Source organism: Puntigrus tetrazona, chromosome 19 (assembly GCF_018831695.1).
Source record: "Puntigrus tetrazona isolate hp1 chromosome 19, ASM1883169v1, whole genome shotgun sequence".
Lineage (NCBI taxonomy): Eukaryota > Metazoa > Chordata > Actinopteri > Cypriniformes > Cyprinidae > Puntigrus > Puntigrus tetrazona.
The window spans coordinates 2,328,719-2,341,573 of record NC_056717.1 but is presented as its reverse complement, the minus strand read 5'-3'; the positions used below and the strand labels follow the sequence as shown (position 1 = coordinate 2,341,573).

Sequence of the window (12,855 nt, the reverse complement as noted above, 5' to 3'; positions counted from 1 at the left end):
ATGTGTTTTTTCTTTTTTCTTCAGTGTCACATGATCGTTCAGAAACCCATCGACATGCTGATTGGCTGCTCAACAAATGTTTCTGATTATCATCGTTGTTCATTTCAGGAGTCTTTTTATGAATGGAAAGTTCAAAAGAACAGCATTTATTCAAACAAATCTTTCGTGACAATGACCGCGAAATCATTCTTGATCATAAAAAAAAACGAAACGAAAAAAGCACCCTTTTAAAAGACCGATAAAAAGCAAGCTGGAATTTTGATTCAGTTCATTAATCCACTCTCTCACCTCCAAAACCATAACGATATTTTCAACTTATTTTCACTCTCTTCATCTAGTCCCATGCAAAGCATTCTGGGAACTAAAGTTTAATTTTAAACAAAACAGAAACAGCTTCTGTCTTACAAATTTGCACGTCATAAATGTGTATTAGGAAGAAATGTTCAAGACTTAATGCATTAGCTCATTTTAATTCATTCAGACAAGCAGCAAAATAATGTTTTGAGTGAACTGTGTTCGTGTGAACATTCTGCCAAACATCTCCATTCGTGGTCCACAGCAGGTCCGTGAGTTCAGAACGACACGAGGGTGAGTAAATCGTTACAGAATTATAAATGTCGCATGAACGATTTCTCAAACGGAATAAATTAACTTGTTTCGCGAAATTAACAACAGCGTATTTATAAACCTCCAGATCAAGTATCGATTAGCAATTTCTTTCCGAAACGAAAACTGTAACTGTAACAGACTTTGCAATGCACAATCCCGCGATCTACCATCATTTACAATATATAACTCGAGGAGGAGGGGGAGGAAGATCCATTTTATTTTCAGTGAAGGACGCACAGGATCCATTCACAAACATTCATAACACATCTTTCGTTACGTGTGCTAACGGTGTGGATCGCAACTCTGATCCGGATATCCCAAGCACTTTTACCTCCTTTATGTACACGTAATATCACTAGAGGAGCGCTGCATCGAACTGAAGTGCTGCGGGTCTCCAGGTCTGGAGTTAAAAACCACTGTGCTGAAACATCGCCGACATTAGTGCCATTTATACCCTGATGTCAAAGTACAAAGAGACCACAGACAGAGTCAATTCTCATTACAGGAGTGTCTTAGTTATCACTTGAGTCTTCAACTTCAGATCGGAGCAGACGGTCCGACTACAACATGACATTTTGGCACCGAAACAAAGGGAAACTGAAAAGTAAGTGCCTGGTCTAAACTTCCACACTGGAAAAAAAACAAAAGCAAAATACTGAATGTGTTCCAACGAAACACCACGAACTGTTGCTTCTCGCAGGTAAAAAAAAAAAAAAAAAATGAAACAAAGGAATACTGCGTTTACAAATACGTGATACGTCAGGCTTGAAGAGCCGAGCTTGGCTGTGCAGGAAGAGAGTACTAAAAAAAAAAAAAAAGGAAAGAAAGAGACAGCTGGAAGGGCAAACACAAACTCCACCTGGGGCGACACAATCCCCGTCCCTGTCTGATTCGCTCCGTCAGTCTCTGAGGGCGGTTTGTGTGAGCGTGTCGGTGTGTCATTTGGCTTTGCCGGTGCCTTGCGTCTCTTCCTCCACCACTACAACGGGCAAATTGTGAAACTGAGCGTTGGCATCCAGCTGTATCTCCTCCTCCGTCTCGCCTTGCACCACCTCCTCGCCTCCTTCCACCACAGTCGCTCCGCTCTCGGCTTCCTCGCCCTCCAGCTGCAGCTCCATGACGCTCACGCTGTGCTCGGCTGCGGCCGGGTCTATCTCGATCAGGGTGGCGCTCTCCTGGTTCTCGTCCTCCTGCACGACGCTGACCACGCTCTCTTGCATCACCACCGTGCCTGCCACCACCTGACCCTCCTGGGCCATGCCGGAGGCGGTCTTCTGCGCGAACTGGACGAGCTCGACGGGGCTCACGAGCTGCCCGTGGTCCGGCACGGCTGTGGCGCCCAGCAGCGTGAGCCCGGAGGCCGGGTGGAGCGCGATGGCTTCGGTTTTCCCGTCCGAGCCCGCGGCGATTCTGGTGAAGAGCTGCGAGCCGGCGGGGAGGGCGTGAAGGGTGACCGTGTTGGAGGCCTGGTTGAGGCCGGCCACCGCGAACGACTGGCCGATGGAGGAGAGGGTGATGGGGGAGAGCACGGTGAACTGCTGGGGCTGGAGGGTGAGCGGCTGGGCGACAGACGTGCCCAGCACGGTGGTGGAGGCGGGCCGCTGGAGGCGGGGGCGTTTGGGAGCGCGTTTGGATGGAGGCGTGGAGGGGAGAACCAGACTGCTGAGGGCCTGGGATTGAGACAGCCAGCTGAGAGACTGCTGCCGCTTCTGCTCCTCCACCTGCTGCTCCAACGCTAAACACAAGCACAAAGAGATGGCAATCTATGAGACTGACCATTTCTCGGTGTTAAAGAAGAAGGTCACCCAAAAATGTTTATTCTGTCATCATTTACTCTCGAGTAGTAGCTCCAAACCTGTCTTTGTAACCAGGCTGTTTTGGGTCACCATTGACTCCTGTAGTATTTTTTTTTCCTACTGCGGAAGTTAACAATGACCCGGTTACAAAGTTTCTTCAAAATATCTTCCTTTTTGTTCAACAGAACAAAAGAAATCCATACAGGATTGGAACTACCACTCGAGATCGAGTTTTATCCAAAGCGACTTACAAACAAGGACAACGGAAGCCATCTGAATCAAGAAAAGAGCAATGATAGGCAAGTGCATGTCTTTAAATGTTCTGCTTTCCACACAAAGCAGATATTTTCTGGCGTCTGGAGCTGGATCTAATATTTCTAACACGCTAAACTTGATCAGCAGCTCAGCTGGAACAGCTTCACACTTATTGAGCACCTAGGTACAAATCCTGTCAGAACACAAGTCACGACACTCAATAAAAAAAAAGAGGCACGGCTGCTTCAACAAACACGTTTTCGTCCCGTGTCAACACTAGTTTGATTTAGAGTAGGGTTCGGAGGTACGTTATCGAGCGTTAAACTTTTCATTTCCAAATAACTGCCACGAAACAAACAACAACCATCATTAAAAAAAACATTGCCACATTCATTTGGCAGATTCATACAGGATTAAAATTCCGCTCCAGATAGGGCTTAAGTTAGAAGAACGTCTGTTGGGGAGCATTGAAATAAAGTGTTAGCCGATATTAACAAAGCAGTCTACTAATACTCTAATGACTGCTAATTGACATGTAATTGCAAGGTTGCTTTAGTTACTACGCGGTTTAAAGTAAGCTGTCAGAGTGTCTACATGCAGCTCGCTTTCACTTTATTTCGATGGTCCCTTTAACACATTCTGTTGAGTATAAGTGACATTGCACATACGCGGAGCGCTGCGACTTTGTGTTGCTTCAAAGGCATCCTTCTCTGCATGGGATGTGCATATTAGTGCTTAGTGCCACTCTGTCTTTTATACTTTTGCACGATGAAATATTACTAAGAGTCTTTCTTGTTCTGTCCTGTTTATCATATGTTGCTGCCTTAATTACTGAGCTATTAAAAGTAGCGTCTTTTATTATATACTATATTGTTTGGTAACACTTATTCATATATTAATTAGCTGTTTATTAGCATGCATGTTACTAGAACATTAGCCATTTATTAGTGCTAATTGAGTACATGTTAATGCCTTAAATATATTGTGCAGGTATCACATTGAATCGTATCAGTATCAGATCATCGCATGCCTAGCCTGAAACCATCTGTAATGTCTTCACTTACTTGTCAGTACTCTGAGGACCTGCGTCTGATCCGGGTCCGTCATTTGCCGTCGAACATTCAGAATCTGTTTGATGGAGTCCAGCAGGTCAAAGACTTGCGCCAGGTTACTCAGAACAGCAATCTCTGCATGATTCACAGATAAAATGATCGTATCTCATGCACTCACACTAAACGCTAACATTAAACTCAACAGTCCGCTACCACAACTACAGCTGAACATAAACTAACCACAAAATGTCACTAAATGACTTTTTTGCATGGATCTCCAACACTCTACTTGAACTTTAGGCTACAAGATGCTCCAAAAACTAAATGCACATGCAGGTGAATCTCATCTTAAAGTCTTAAAATGCTAAAAAACTTGATTCAACATTTTTAAACGATTGGCAGAGATAGCGTAAAAGTTACATAGTTTAATATTAGTGCTGTCAAACAATCCAGTGCGATTAATCACATCCAAAATAAAAGCTTTTGTTTACATGTATATACATTTCTATATTATATTATTTTATTTTGCATTATGTATAATTTTTTTAATATACAAAAATGACATGCATGTGTGTGTGTGTATATACATGATAAATGTACACAATATACACATAACAAAAATTGTATTTTATTATTATTAATTGTGATTAATTGTTTGACTATTTAATAAACATACACACTAGTCAACATTTGAAGTACATCAAAACCTTTCATCAAAGATATCCTAAAACCTAAAATGTGTTTATATATATATGTGTGTGTGTGTGTGTGTGTGTAATCATTTTTGATCATTTTTCTGGTATCTGCAAAGAGTGCCTGGCAGCTCAACTGTGACGGTATAATTCAGTGAAGTCCTAGCTACAATGCGAAGGTTTTCTTGTTGGCTTGTTCTTTCAACAAAGTCTCAAGTTCGAAGGTATATCTGTTGCCAAGTGTGAATCCCTATCCGGCGTCTTGCGACTCTGTATCTGGCATGTTTTGGATGGGCTTCACGGGACGGGGCACTGACCTGCGTCCTGTAGAGAACTCTGATCCGTGCGGAGCTGAACTCCTCTCAGCAGACTCAGCAGCTCCGAGCGGATATTAGACACCACCTCCCCCATCAGCCCCACCTCAGCGATTCCCCTCCAGAAGCTCAGCGTCTCGTCTGAGATCACACACACACACACACACAGTACAGAGCTCGTCACGTCTGGGATGCCGTCTTCATTAATGACCGAGAGCCCTGGGAGAGCTCAGAATGTTTACCTGAGATCTCAGGCCAGTCTCTTTTCTCCGTGGTTTCTAAAGTGGCTGTGCTCCACTCCACCGTGCCGAGCATGTCTTCTTTCTTCTCCTCCGCTGTGGCTGTCTGACCTCCGTTACCCACAGAAACGTGCCCTGAACGACACGCATACACACAGCGTATAAAATAAATGCATATACAATTATGGCGCGCATATATTTCGTGCGCCGGCCTGTGTTTCGCAATTGAGTAATTTGCACAGATATTCTCAGTATATTTGATCGTGCTAAAGTGGAGCTATAATTCGGGTGCGCTTTATGCACATTTTGCATTTAAAGTATTATTCAATCCTCATCAAAAGTGACACCAAAACGCGTTTTAAACGTAACATCAAGAAAAGTGCATTGCGCACAAGTAGCACGCAAAGTAAAGTTTAAATGAAATGTTTCAGTAAGTCTCGGGTTACGTGTCAGTAAATATGTTAATAGATTTTAAATAAATGTATATATTACTTTTTTACTAGGGTAAATGAGATATTTTGTGTCAGTTTAAACCGAAATGTATAAAATCAATGTAGAACAGTGAACAAAATATTGAAGCTTATCTTGAAGCGTAACAATGCAAACTGGTTAAGGGAAAGAAATATTGTTTAGCCAGTATAAATGTAAAAGAAGTCTATGGAAAGTCCCCACAATTCACATAAACAAACATGTGAGTGTGTGTGGATTTTTTTGGGACATGAGGCCACAAATTTGTATAACGACATGGGTATAACAAGGAGAAGGTGACTCATTACCCCGTATGTATGTGTGTGTGTGTGTGTGTGTGTGTGTGTGTGTGTGTGTGTGTGTGTGTGTGTGTGTGTGTGTGTGTGTTCTGACCCTGAGCTGTGGTGGGAGTGCTGAGCCCACTGCCGTCCGGTGGGAAGCGCGTGTTGTTGATCAGCAGGTCAAACTTGGTGCTGCGGCAGGTGTTTGTGCAGAGCGTGCTGTGCTGATAGAAATCCAGCTGACCCGAGTCCATCATCTTCCTTCATGACACACACACACACACACACACACTGTCAGAGCTTATGAGGTTTTGAATATCCAAAAGAGGTCAAAGTGGGGCTATATATATATACACAGTGGTGGTCAAAATTATTAGAACGCTATTATCACCCGCTAAATAATGTTTTTGAAGCCAGTCAATCAATCATTTTAATTTATATAGCGCTTTTAACGACACGGGTTGCATCAAAGCACTGTAGAGTATCAAGTAGAATTACAGTCGTTTATATATTTATATATTATAGTGTGAATGAGGTGTGAGCATGCTTATATAGCAGGATCATTTTCAGATTAAAACCTTGCGTTTTACTCTCTTCTCCGCATATCGTATGGCTTCAGAAGGACTTGGAATCTAACACGGCTTGTGAGTTTTTGAGGAACACTGAATTTAGCGACAAAATGGCTAGCTTTGAAGTGCACGAAAAATAAAAAAAACAGCAATACGAGTAAAGGCTGAGCAGACCTGAGCATAACCCCTCCCATCCGGATCGCTCGCTTCCAGTCCTTCAAGGTGGCTTTACCCGACAAGTGCACAAACTGCTTCGGACTAATCAACTGATCCTCATACTGCGGAGAGAAACGGAGAAAGCCGAGATTAAACACATTACCGGCGGTTATCTGCAGCGTTGAGCTCTGCCTTCACACCAACCTTCACACATTTGACATTGATTCCTGGGCAGACAAACTTCTTGAATAGAAGGATGGCTTTACTCTCGCCGCATGTAATGGGATAACCGAGCTCCAAATCCTCTACTTCGGCAGACACCTCATCTGAGCACACACACACACACACACGTCAACAAGAGTTTATTGTGGCAAAACTGCATAAGGTGTATTTAGTGACAGTGTAATCCGCTGCTTGGAGAGAGCCGATAAATTTGAGCAGACAGCATTTACCGGAAGCTACAGGATGATTACCGCTAATAATTATCATGTAAATTAAAGACACGGCTGCGTTTGTTGGGTTTTAGGACGCGGTTACCTTGTGTCTCCACGGCAACTACTGCAGCATCTGTCTCGCTGCTCTCCTCCCCGAGCCTACCAAGCACAAAACATCATCTATAACATCCCCTGCACCCGTTTGCTCCCAGAACAGTGGTTTGATATTACAGATGTGCTGCATTGTTATTATGTTTGCGTTGCGGTCACCCAGCCGTGATGGGCTGCAGCTGCAGGATCATCTGATTCTTGCTTTGGCTGTCTGGATCCGCATCCTCTTCCTCGGCGCTCTTCACCACCACCATGTCCTCCACGGACACAGTGACTTCTGTCTCTGCCATAGCCCTCGCGCTCCTTCAACACTGAGGAGCATCACAGGCCTGGTTTATGTTTGGGATTTACAGTCAAGCTTTGGATTAAAAGTTCAGACGTTAAGAATTTAACGATTTATAAAAGATCACGCGACAGAGAATATATATATATATTATAATGGAAAACTTCTTTTTTGAATTGTATTATTATTTTAAAATAATAAAATAATTGTACAGTATTTTATATAACTTATATAAATAAAATATTTAAAACTTTTGGCCAGTGGTCTACGTAATAATAATAATAAAATTATAATAATATTAAGAAGAAGAAGAAGAATAGATATTCAAATTGTTTTTATTTTATTCCATTAAAGTAGTGATTAGTAGATTATAAATTGTTATTTTTCAACTAAAAATTTTATTTCTTTTTAAATGTTTAAAAAAAAAAATCTTAATACACAATTCTGGTCTTACTGGGCACAATTTATTTGTTCGTGTAATTCCAAAAACCTTTTTAAAATGAATCATATATACATTTTGTAACACGCTCCACCTCTTGATCAACATAAACTCATAGGCCTAGCTCAGCGGTTCTCGAAACTTTTCTTCTTTTCTGAATGCAAGTGCCCTGCGAAGTGGACATCATGATATTCCGCCGTCATTCCAGTCCGAAGTGAAAGTCATAATCAGTTGTGTTAACTGGAGAAATGTGAAACGCTAAATGTGCTTATGTGAGGACTGGAATTGAGAATGACCGGCCTAAAACTATACAGTTTAATAACATGAGTTGACATGCAGAGTTTCAGTTTATAACGCCACTGTATACTTCAGTGCTTTAAGGCTTTACGTTTCCAGATGCCCTTTTTAATCTTGACAGGCCCTGCCTGAGAGAGCCACTAAGTGTCAGAGTATCTCAGAGACGCTGGATCACAGACAGCACTAAACACCAGACTGTATGGACCGTGAAAATGGAATGATCTACACATATATGGAAATGTGCATTAATATAATAACAATAATAATAATAATAATAAGTGTTACCCAAAGCTAAACCAGTCTCTCATTCCTGATTAAAACGGCCTGAAAAACTATTACTATTTAAATAAATAAAATAAACAATAAAAAAAAATCTGTTATTACAATAGCATATGGTTTATATTAGCGTAACCTACTAGTTGTATATCCTCAACTGAAAAAGATATTTAAAAAGTCCTACTCCCTTACTGTCAGTTGTCAGACACTTTATATTACACGCAGACTAAATAAATAAATACATATTTCTGGACAGTTTTTTTGCTCATCTGTCCATCTACATGCACCGTGGATATAGCATGATTTATAGACACGATACCGTGGCAATACCATACTTTGAATAACACTGGGGTAAATAAATACCACGGTTCATGAACCTGGGCATCAAACATTATATAATAACTGTGTAACATCGTCACTGTGCCGTTACATCGTTACCATTTACATTATAGCATGGCAACAATAGATTCTACTAAAATAACATATTAGCTATCATTCATTTGCCAAACTAAAACACCGCTGCAGTGTTTGAATGAGATTTGGTGTGCATGTATTATGATTTAACAGATGTAACAATATGTGTTATTTTGGCGGAAACTGTCGGTTGCCATGGTGAATGTTTCTAAGCGACTGCACTTTTTACGAGCGTTCTGCTCTCCGGTGGCTAATTCGGTTAGCATGTTAGCCCTTCATGTTGCGCCATTTCATTCTCACTCCTCTGCTGGTGGAGATGCTAACGCGCTATGCTAACCCAGAGCTTCATTTTGCTGTCCGTTTCTCTGTTCTTCTTGGGAGCGGACGTGTGTTTACAAACAAACGGCACATTCACAAACACCTCGAGCGCAGCTAATTCACGCAGCGTTCGCGAGCCGTACGGCGCGGACTGTATCTAAATGACGCGCTGGCGTCGCGCCGCGGTGCTCTGTTCTCATGACGTCTCCCGTGCGGCGGGACGCACACACACAAACGACGCGACGCTCCTCCGCCATTCGACGGGGCTTCCGCGAACGCTTCTCGTCGACGAGCCGCCGAATCCTCCGCCGCGCTCGAGGCGTTTATCCGCTAAGTTAGGTTTGAGAAGAGTAGTGTGCTGGGACTGGCCTTACCGTTTAGATCGCGCTCGGTGTCATCCTTACATAGCGAGAGGCTTTGCGTGAACATGCGCAGTTTGTTTGAGCTACACTTCCTGCTCAAGCTCGTCCCTGTTACGGACAGAGCCATGAGAGACTGTGTTCCACCGCAGTACGCCGAAACACGCGAGGTTTAGAGAAAGGTTTTGGTTAGTATCGGTTTAAAATGGGTGGAAGGTTAGCGTTTTCGCTGTGTATCTGCTCTTTCGCGGTTCGTGCTGCGCTTTCTCGTCTGTTTATATGTGTAGCGCAACTTCAAAACACGTCGTTTCTTAGCGTCACCGTGTTTTTTCTGTTTTGTTGAGGCCTTGTTTAAATAAAACAATTCGAATGTAGTTTGCAACATGATTTTTGAGTTATCTGTTTCTGCAAATGAACTCTTAATTTGTATATTAATATTCAGTGTTTGGGCAGCTCGTTACATGTAAAGGAAATATGTAATTACAAAATAAACTCACTTTATTTCAAGGTGTCGTTCGCATATACATTATATATATGCGTATACGGGTTTGACTTAAATTATATGAGTATAAATCTTACCCCTGGTTTCACAGCCAAGGTTTAAGCCTAGTCTTAGACTAAAATGTAAATCTGAGATGTCTCGACTGAAAGAAACTTGCACTGAGTGATCTTAAAACATGTCATGGCATTTGTTTTATCGGTAATGCTAACGCTGCCTGCTTCAAATGTTACAAAATGATTAAACTCAAAAAGTATTCGGATATAATCAGTTACATTAATAAAGTAAATGAAATAGTCACATGGCTCACTACATTTTGCATAGAATTGCTTATTCGAACCTATTAAGCATTTAACCTGCTAATGGCAATCGGTTGCAACAAATCCATAAAGATAATCATCATCAGAATTGCTATGGGTTTACTGAACCTGTGGAATATTATTATTATAACTTAAGGATAATCAGAAAAATGGCAGTATTCAAGAGTGCCGGTATAAGTTATGGAAAAGCAATTGAAACGCATAGATAAAAGAGCAATCCTTAATAATATGTGACCCTGGAGCACAGGCAAAAGTAGCGGGAGCCTATTAGAAGCGATAGCCACATCGCGTGGCTCAAAATTAATGATTTTTCTCTTTTTACTTATCTATTTAATTTGTTTGTACGTCACATTCCTTAATGTCAAATTGTATATCAGCCAAATATTGACATATCCTAAAATGCACACATTTACATTTAGCTTTTGTACATCAGCGAAAAGCGTATTTATTCAGCTATCAAAAAAAAAAAAAACAACGACCCTGCGTGCAGATCGGGGCGGGGCTGCCCCATGTTTGCTCTGATTGGTTTAAAACAGTAGCGTATGGATTTATGAGCCAATAACATACGCTGTTAAAGCTGCGTACTTTCACCAGTCCTCTCCACTGATTATTATTATTATTATGAATAATTAGGAGCATATTTTATTTATGGGTAAATGGGTACCCATAGATAAATGAGTATCGGATAAGATATCAGTTTAATATGTTTTCATGACTCGAATTAAATTAGTTCATCGTGGACGGCTGTGAGGATAAACATAGATAAGGATTAGCATTTTTGCACTGATCCACAAAAAAATAAAATAAATAAAATGCGTGCGCAATCTGTGCGTCATGACCTGTAAACGGTGTAATTATAAACGTTGTGACTTTAGGTTCTTTGAAACAGGTCCTGGGTAAGTTCTTATATGCAACTATATTTGTTTTGCAACGCTATATACATTAAAACAACACGTTTTCATTTTTTGTCTCATACTCTGACGTGAAGTAACCATATTTTCGAGACTCATACACAACTACTGACCTGGAAATTTAACATTGCTGTATCCACGTATTTTATGTAACGAGGACTTACTAACATGTTACAGTACTAACTCTTATTTTGTTGACAAATTTAGAGGCGCCAAGATCAGCGATCATTAGCAGCCTCGAGTCTTAAAAATTGTGCATCCGAAATCTCTTGATAGCGATTCCGTAACTGTGTCAGAGAATCCCTTCCACAGCTATGCCATTCACAGCAGATGCCCTTTTTAAACTTGTGTGGTCAACGACTGAAGCTCTCATTGGAGAAGTCGCGTGTCTCGGCGAGGGTAACACATTCATTCACGTTCTCAGCAAAACAACGATCAGATTTAGTGCGCTACACTGTCTGTCAGATGATTTCATACTTTATGATAATTTGTACAATATTATATATGTGCTTGCTGTTTAATATGCTAAATTATCTTTAAAAAGATAAGCAGGGAGATATTTTAGAGTGAAGCATCATGGGATAGGGGCGTTCCAGTCATGATTGATTAGCGCTTCGGCCAATCATGTAGCTCTGATGCTTTGCCTGCGACGTCTGAATGGCTGGTGACTGGAAACAATGTTTGAAGGAGAAAACAATAAGATGCAAAAGATAAACAACTACTTAATACGTGTTACAGATAAAATATTTTTTATTATTACTCATTTAATCTGCTGTTAGTGTCTTTCATATTTTATTCGTCTATGGACTAAGGGATTTAAAAAGCTCTGAACATGGTACTAAGTAAAACTATTAAGAAGCATTATTTATTACATTATTCTACCAGCGTCCTTGTTGTGAAGGAAAAGTTTCTTTCTACGGATATTCCAAATCATCAGTGAAGAATCACCTTTACTACAACATTAAAAAAAAAAAGATAATAAATAATTGCAGATATGTATAAGCTGACTAATTTGTTAAAAGTTTGTCAGCCCTGACACAATAGGGTTTTTTTCAAATTCTGTGTTTTATTGGCAACTGGCGCAATTATCAACTAACCGGGGGCCTGTTTCACAAAACAAGCTTACCAAACAAGCCAGGCTTATTGCGGTTAGCCTGACTCATTATTAACTGGCAATAAGTCAGGCTAACTGAAATAAACCAAACACACATTGGTGAAATCATACTGAACTTCTTATCATTTACACACGCACACACACACACAACATACTGCAAACGACTGAGAACACAATCTCAATTCTAATTTTATTTAAACATAATGAATCTTATATGACATTTACCAAATCACAATGCAAATATATTGACACTTTACAATGCCCAGAGCTTGATGTACATCATTAGCAATTATTACAGTTGATTTAACATTTAAAATGTGCAATACATTTCACTCTGCTCATCCACATTAGCGACGAGCCCCTATGAAGGCCTGTACAGATGTGGCTAGAATGGACAGTGGGTGACTAATGAAAGCCCTGCTGTTATACTGAAGTGTCCTATCCTCTATCTATAATACACAATAAACCTACGCTAGCTATTTGATTTATTTCCCTGCAACCAATTTTATTAAAACGGGGTCATAGAGCTGTTGACCGCTAGGGGTCGTGTACAACGTATTTGGCACCACCGAGAATGATTTTATCATTGTCATAATAATGCATTCATACGCGAACTAGTACTTGAGAAACATTATGTGCAGTTAAATAC

The 12,855-nt window shown here is 40.8% G+C and overlaps 1 protein-coding gene and 1 non-coding gene across 3 annotated transcripts; both read right to left on the bottom strand.

Annotated features, from left to right (window-relative positions):
* Nucleotides 1-450: 450 nt before the first annotated feature.
* gmeb1 (glucocorticoid modulatory element binding protein 1) lies at nucleotides 451-9,841 on the bottom strand. Of its 2 annotated transcripts, none has more exons than XM_043218125.1 (10): nucleotides 9,378-9,841; nucleotides 7,136-7,334; nucleotides 6,969-7,024; nucleotides 6,636-6,757; nucleotides 6,450-6,553; nucleotides 5,819-5,967; nucleotides 4,961-5,092; nucleotides 4,722-4,859; nucleotides 3,725-3,847; nucleotides 451-2,344 (listed from the first exon to the last, which is right to left on the bottom strand). In XM_043218125.1, exons 2-10 carry the CDS (start codon nucleotides 7,264-7,266, stop codon nucleotides 1,548-1,550), a joined length of 1,752 nt encoding a protein of 583 aa, XP_043074060.1. In that variant the 5' UTR covers nucleotides 7,267-7,334; nucleotides 9,378-9,841; the 3' UTR covers nucleotides 451-1,547. The 2 variants fall into 2 exon arrangements, with proteins under 2 accessions (XP_043074060.1, XP_043074058.1); XM_043218123.1 differs by having other exon boundaries at nucleotides 7,136-7,287.
* Nucleotides 9,842-11,297: 1,456 nt separating this feature from the next.
* Nucleotides 11,298-11,433, bottom strand: LOC122324256. The gene has a single exon (XR_006247126.1). It is a non-coding gene; the product is annotated as a U11 spliceosomal RNA (small nuclear RNA).
* Between the last annotated feature and the right edge of the window lie 1,422 nt (nucleotides 11,434-12,855).